This window comes from Nansenia antarctica, assembly GCF_963989245.1.
Source record: "Nansenia antarctica genome assembly, chromosome: 7".
In the NCBI taxonomy this organism is placed as follows: domain Eukaryota; kingdom Metazoa; phylum Chordata; class Actinopteri; order Argentiniformes; family Microstomatidae; genus Nansenia; species Nansenia antarctica.
The window spans coordinates 61,676,208-61,684,152 of NC_137677.1; the positions used below are offsets into that span (position 1 = coordinate 61,676,208).

The 7,945-nt window shown below is 40.4% G+C and overlaps 1 protein-coding gene across 1 annotated transcript; it reads left to right on the forward strand.

The window, feature by feature from the left end:
* Positions 1 to 2,783: 2,783 nt before the first annotated feature.
* olig2 (oligodendrocyte lineage transcription factor 2) lies at positions 2,784 to 3,614 on the forward strand (the record flags this gene model as incomplete). The annotated part of the gene is made up of 1 exon (XM_080535781.1): positions 2,784 to 3,614. Exon 1 carries the CDS (start codon positions 2,787 to 2,789, stop codon positions 3,612 to 3,614), a length of 828 nt encoding a protein of 275 aa, XP_080391907.1. The 5' UTR covers positions 2,784 to 2,786.
* Positions 3,615 to 7,945: the final 4,331 nt, after the last annotated feature.

Below are 7,945 nucleotides of genomic sequence, written 5' to 3' on the forward strand. Positions count from 1 at the left end.
TACAGTCACTTCTGCACGGGTGTCATGACTCAGGACTTTATTCTTTTTTAAAGACATATTTTGGGGCTCACCCCTCACTAACTCCTGCTGGTTCCATTTCTATATGACAGGAGGAATACTACTGTCTGGCTACATGACGCACATTGGATAATTGTTTTGAATATATTGCAATGCGTGTGTTCCCTGTGAGACAGCACTTTTTCAGATATTATGTTCATAAACAATCCTAGATGTGTCAGAGGATAGAGTTCAATAAATGGCGTTTCACATGATGATGGTTTTGCAAAGAGGAAGACAATCCGTGCGTCATATTATACAGCACTTTGAGCTCCAACGTCCAAAAGTGCTAGACAAATAAAAGTTATTATTATTATTATTATTATTATTATCTTCGACATGTGTCACACTTTACAATAAGTTTACACATAAATAAAGTTACATCGAATTTCAATTGGTTGAATTTCATGTAACACGGTGTATATTGGACTAATTATAAATAAAATTAGGCCCGTGATCACCATTCCCAAATTAATTGCACTGGAAATGAACTGTGTAATTATATTTTGCCTACCAAAGTATTATTAGAATTATAATTGCAATTCTACTACTAATAACAATACTAATATAGTATTATAACATAATATTGTGTTAATAATAATGTTATTGATGTCATTGTATTATTATTATTATTATATAATATAATAATCATAATATTATTGTTATTATTATTAGTGTTAGTGTTAGTGTTAGTATTATTATCATGCGCGTAACAAAGCTTTGTAAAGTGTGGCATTATGCTATCATGGTGTGCACATAGGCCTAATGTTTATTTTTAGTCATTCCTGACTGGTTCCTTTCGTCATATTTCTCGGACAATGACCTTGTCAACTCTAGTTACCTCAGAGTCACTTGTTCCCTTCTGTCACCTCCTGAGCGCCAACAGAGAACCGTGGCAGCACTGCTGTGGGTCCATATTGGACTAATTGAAATGTTCACAGATCATAACCGTTAAAAACAATTTTGCACGCTTCGTTTATTAACGTTAAAAATGCACTTTATTAACGGCTTGAGTCTGGGCTCACCCCGTCAGCTGTTAAGCGGCCGAGGGGGTCATCGGGTTAAAACAATAAGCGCCATATTAACTCCAACTGTAATCAGCGCTCTGAGTGGGCGCGAGCGGTGCGCCATCATGGCATCACTCAGAGCGCTGATTACAGTTGGAGTTAATATGGAACGACTGGAGGTGCACGCTAAACATATTGCACCACAAAGCTTAACAATTATTAATGGATGGTTTCAAAGGACTTGATTGATTTAATTCTTGTAATGTTGCTCAAACCTTTGAAACACAAAAGACCATCGAAATATGAACATAAATCAGGAAGGCCGCGTCGTTCCATAACATCACCAGATAAATAGTTTTCGTTTCGAAATCGAAATATCACATTTTCACGAATTAGAAGTAATACTCCTAAATATAAATGTATGGAGAGTAAAAACGACTTGACATGTTATTAAATATTCTCCTTCTCCATCTACAACCAAATTAAAGCAAACGTTGTTTTGGACCCGTATTGTGTTGAATAGTAATTTGGACTTTATGTCATTTTTTAAGTATAGTGTTTCGATTTAGTCCACTATTTACAAAAAATTGTCTAGGGGAAATACGAAAGAACGAATACCTACTATTTCCAAATGTTCGTAATTAATATGAATATATAATTGATTGAAATAGCCCTATTGCAATTGGGTTAAATATAGTTTTTCTTTATTTCTTGTATGTCATCATAAACAGTCCATGGACTATGGATAAACCCAACACTTTCTTTCCGTTGCAAGCTGCCTTAAACGAAGTGTGTCTAATTCATGTTCTTTGTAATGACATCAGATTTGAAGACCCCCGAAGACCCCCGAAGCCTCCTCCCCTCTCCCCCTTCGCAGGTCGCCCATTGGTCGACGGCAGGCAGTCGGAGAAGCGACGACGTTGTCCCGGCGGTGACTTGCTCCCGGACCGTTGAACCCGCTATAAAAACCTGTCGCCGTGCCCGTGCGTGCCAAATGGGCTGTCAGTAGTGTGTGTGTCTGTCAGTAGTGTTTGGGAGTAACAAGTGGATTCATCGTTGACGGTTCCTCTCCTCTCTGCGTTCTACCATTCTCGGTAGGTTCCACGTCTTTCTTACAGCTTTGATCATGATAAACGTGACGTTAGAATTATAAGGTTCTATCTCCATTTTTGTCAAAATTGAGGTTTTTACATAATCTGATCCATTAGGTGTTTATTAATGCCTGTGTGGTGTTATTTTTAAAATGTTGACATTTTTGAGTTAGTAATTCATAAAATACAAAGGTTCCATCTCACAAAACATAATGGAATGTAAAACCTTTGACGCTCAATATCTCTGAACTGCCCTAAACGGAGATAGAACCTTATCATTCTAAACTCACGTAATGATAAACGTGCGCTTTTACGCACACTTACTATCGTCAGTTATCTTTGTTTTGAACTTGCGCTTTTAAAACATTTCGTCTTGGCCTCTCATCTGGGTGTACTCATGTGTTTACTCATGATGATGATGATAAAGCGCTAGTAAGCTAATCTTGCTTTATTTAACATGTTGGTCATAATTTAACATCTCTTTCGGCGAAATATGTTCCATGCAGGCTAATGTGGTCAATCATGTAAGAAGAAAAAGAAAGATGATGAAGAAGAAAATAAGTCGACTAAAAACGTTGTTTTACTTTTCTCTTCGTAGGTTGCTGTGTAGCCTAAACCTATAAGGACCACCATGGACTCCGATACCAGCCGTGTGTCAAGCCGACCCTCCTCTCCCGAGGTGGAAGACATGTACCTGGCGGCGCTGAAGAAGTCTGGCTTCTCCGGCGTGTCGTCCACGCACCACGCCGACTCCACGGAGATCCCGGCCGACCTGCAGAGCCTCTCCAGCGACAACGACGAGGACTCGCTGATGCTCAAGATGCTCTCCAAGAAGGACCGCAAGCTGCTCTCCGAGAACGAGCTGCAGTGCATGCGCCTGAAGATCAACGGCCGCGAGCGCAAGAGGATGCACGACCTCAACATCGCCATGGACGGCCTGCGCGAGGTCATGCCCTACGCGCACGGACCCTCGGTGCGTAAACTCTCCAAAATAGCCACTCTCCTCTTGGCGAGAAACTACATCCTCATGCTCAGCAACTCGCTGGAGGAGATGAAGCGACTGGTGAGCGAGATCTACGGCAGCGGCGGCCACCACGGAGGGTTCCACCCGTCTGCCTGCGGGCCCATGGCGCACACGGGGCCCCTGCCCGGCCACCTGTCCCACGCCACCCACCCGGTCCACCCGGTGCACCACCCGCTCCTCCCTCCGGCCGTCGTCTCCGCCGCCTCTCTCTCCGCGCCGCCCGGCATCTCCGCTGTCACCTCGGTCAGGCCCCACCACCCCCACCATGGACTCCTGAAGGCGGTGCCCCCCACCGGCCCGAGCCCCCTGGGCAGCAGTTTCCACCACTGGGGCGCGGGGATGCCTTGTCCGTGTAGCATGTGCCAGGTGCCTCCGCCACATCTGCCTGGCATGAGTAACCACAGCATGGCACGGCTGACGGGCGACTCAAAGTGACTTGAACTTTTTACCGTAAAATAAGGGAGAACAAAAAGGGAAATGAACTTTTGGTGCGCTGTTGGGTTGTACAGTAGTCAAGGTTACCGTGTATCTCTATCCATATCAATGATTTTTTGTTTTTTTTAAATGTTAATTATTTTATTTATCTGTCACTATATAAGCTGCTTTGGACGGAGCCAACATACGTGAATTACTTTAAGCATAGAAAACTGAGAAGCGCGACTAACATAGCATTTTGTAACATAGCTTAATTGATAACAGGTGTTTTCTTTCGACACAATTTAATATCCAGCAAAACAACACACATTGATCATTTGACTGAAAAACTGAAATGGCGTTTGTTGAACACAAGACAAGCCCTTGCACTGAGTCTGAAAAGGGAGAGTGTACAAAAATGTTTATCTGAACATAAAACAAACTTGGATGAGAACACACGTGGTAACGTAGAGTGTAAATATGTAGATTCATAATTCTGTGTAAATAGTAGGAGAGATTTTATATTAGGCCGTTGGTTAATGATCGGATTGACCCTATCAGCTTTTCAGCCATGTGACACTGTTCTAAGTCGCACCTTTTCCTTCCTGCCTCTTGTAGCCTGTCACTCACAGTGTTGGCTAGTTTTTTATTTTATTTTTTTTTTTTTTATCACTCACAGTGTCATTCTCACTGCCGGTGCCAGGCCTTCGTGGCTAGTTTTTTTTGTGTATGTTTCTCTTTCCATTGTTTTTGTTGCCAAGCATGCCAGTCACTGCCCCACACGCAAAGAATGATCACCTCTTTATTTTTTTATAAAAAGTGCTAAATGATATTTATTTACTTATTTTCGATGGGATTTCAAATGAATCAATGATGATTATGTTGGGATTTTCAATGTTAAATAAAATAAAATAAAAATGTTTAATTGATGTTATTGTTTCCCTCAAGTGTGTGTATGCGTCCTCCTGCAACAATATCTGAATGTCTGTTTAGTTGAGTTACATTAAAGTATAGGTTCTTGTCAAATTACACACAAGATATAGGCCTACACAGTAAGCAAAGCATAGTAAGATATCAATATATCCAAGGCCTTAACCGAAATACACTCAACGCTCGTGACCAAATCCAAACAACTTTGTGCCTCCTTTCTGGCGATATGCCCAAGGTATCACAAATATGACCAACTGAATACTGAACAAGCGAGAGATAGGCAAATGTGTTCAATACAAGTTATTATACAACATCAGAAGATCATTTCAATACACGCAGCCTATCTAGTATATTAATATTGTAGCATACATCAAAAAAGTGGGGAAAATAAAAGGCCTACTTTATGACAGAGTATGACGTATGTGGTATTCATTAAATCAAAGATAAATAATTTCTCTCTGGATAATTTAGAAAAGTCATTTGACTGCAGTAAATGTACCTCACTGATAAGGGTTATCAATGAACAAAACAACAAATGTTTAAAAATATTTATTTATACATACACATTTTTTATTATAATAATAAAGAATAATATTAATTAAAAAACTATATTGGCCCAAAAAACATAGATTATCATCTATTCGATTATGAATGCAATGATTTTCGATATTGAAATGTTTTAGGACCAATTATTGAAGGGAGATCAAAATCATGGCGTTGGATGAATTCAAATAGGATCAAATTGCCTTAATAAATAAACGCCAAATGTGATATTGGAATCTATAGCCTAGTGAAAAAAGGAGAGAGTTATGATTGACTAACAATGACTTTACTGTCTCCTTCAATTCAACCGAGACAAAGAAGTCCACAATATGCAGATTCTATTCAGACTCAATGCAGACTGGAGAGCACGAGCATGGTGTTTTTTGGTTTTGTTTGCAGATTTTTTTTATATTGGTTATACGGTTATATGCGAATCGCATTTATTCCGAAATCAAAACATTAAAAAGTGCTGTAATCTCCAAACGTATTTTCTTTAATCGGGTTTCTAAAATGAATTTTATCATGAAACCCCACCAGTGCCCATTTCACAGTTTCTGACTGCATTCATCAAACCTGCTGTTTTTCAAACAATATATTTTTAGATTATTGCTTAATTTTTCCAGTCCTCATGAAATTCTACAACAGCATATATTCGTATATTTAAACTTGTATTAGCATTGGTGCCATATTGAAGGGCTTATCCGGTTTGTGACATTAAACCATCAGCATAAAAAGTAGAGATATATTACCCTAAAACATAGAAGGAAATTCTATAAAAACAAACACATGTCGCAGATTACAAGCCATCCATGTACTGGCATTCTTACTATACCACAAGGTTATTTACGTGATACATATAGGCCTATAGTTGATTACATAAATATAATAAACTAATATCCAATAGGCAGGCTATACATTATTTCATTGATTACGGATAGTACTTATGTATATTCAGAGCACAACACATTTTGTTTGCGACTTTGCTTCTCCTTCAGACTCCCTTATGCATTAAGGTGACTTTTCCCTTTTTGGCACCAGTTGGATGTGTCCACGCGCACCGTCACATGCAAACCCCCTTCGCTGTCACCCCGAGCCTTGTTTGAATTATTCAGGCACAAGTCCAATTGGACCTTCATGTCCGTTTTTTTTTTTTTTTTTTTTACTTTGATGAGCAGAAAAAAAGTTACTGCGGTGTTGATCAAATGCGGCCATGCATTTGTATGTTTGCTCCAAGCCTTCCAAGACAGGAGGGCACATAAGATGTAGGAAAAAATGTATTAGGATTCTTGAGCTATGCAAAATATGCGGCCAAACGATCCCTCAGACATACGAATAAGTTCTGTTCTGAGGAATATGAATATACTGGAGTATGCGTGAGTAAACGGCGCCAGCTGCGTACCAGATTGCGCATGCTGTTGCAATGCTTTTGAAAGGCTTTTTGGAGCTGCACGATATTGAATGAACCTGACGTTTGAATATTCATGCTCGCATTTGTTTATTCTTCTCTCTTTTTTACAATAGAATTATTCAAATGAACTGAATATGAGACAGGGAAAGTCCTTCAAGATGTGTAGGGCGTTTCAGAGATAAATAATAGGAGGGAAGAATCATCGTGTGTTGAGAAGGACGATGTATTGTAGCCTATACTTCTCTGTTCCACACACACACACACACACACACACACACACACACACACACACACACACACACACACACACACACACACACACACACACACACACACACACAAAAGTCAGAGTGGCTTGTTTGGATGAGATATGTCAAAACCTTGTGGCATGGATGGTAAGTTGGAGAACAGTAGCAGACTGAGCAGGTGTTCAACCTTGGTTCACTATACCCAACAGCCTCAACACCTCAAAGGAGGCCTCAAAGAAGTGAACTCTGACTGGGTATCGTGTGTGTGCGTGTGCGTGTGTGTGTGTGTGTGTGTGTGTGTGTGTGTGTGTGTGTGTGTGCGCGTGAAAGACATTTAATATTCTCCACTTATTTCAAGTGATTGAAGTTTTTAGTGGAGCAGGTCGAAAAAGTACAATACATTGTCCTTCTCACCACATGATGGTGGTGGCTGGTATGTTTATGGAATGGAAGGGAATGGACTTTATTTGTCATTGCTACAGTACAGGTACCAAACAACGAAATTTAGGAGGGGTGGCTCCCCCTATGAAACACCTTTGTCATTGGCCCATGCTCAGTTGATCGAGAACATGGTGTGCAAGCCCGTCTTAATTATATATATTATCAGTGGAGGCTATGGGAGGTAAAAATCGGCGGATGGGCTCATTATAAAGCATGGAAAGAGGAATGGCATCACACACACTGTTTGATACAATTCCTCATTCCATGAATTACACTCAGGGAGGACAGGCTACCTCCACCAGCCTGAAACGACAATCTCCATACAGCACACAAATACTCTCAAATACTCTCAAATACTCTCAAATACTCTCAAATACTCTCAAGCAGACACATCATCTCAAATACTCTCAGGAGCCGAAACGCCCTAGACAACATAGTGTGTATCCATCATAATGGAGTGAGTAAATGCTTGACAGTTTCAAACACAAAATTGACAAATCAAATTTGTAAGTTACAAGCTGGTCTCCTTTTTGTAACATCTGCTTATTGAAGCCATCTCGGGCACCCGCCCCAGTTGAAAGGGCCATTTGCTCCCCGCGAAATGCAATTACTCCAAGAGTTAATGGGGATTACGAGGTATCACATTTCAAAATTAATTAGACCCCCACTCCCCACAATCCCATCTAATTCAGTCACACCTTAACGAGCGGGCTTTTCTCACTTAATTACAGCTCACACAGTCATTCAGGAACACCCAATTAGAACCCCACACACAGCAGAGA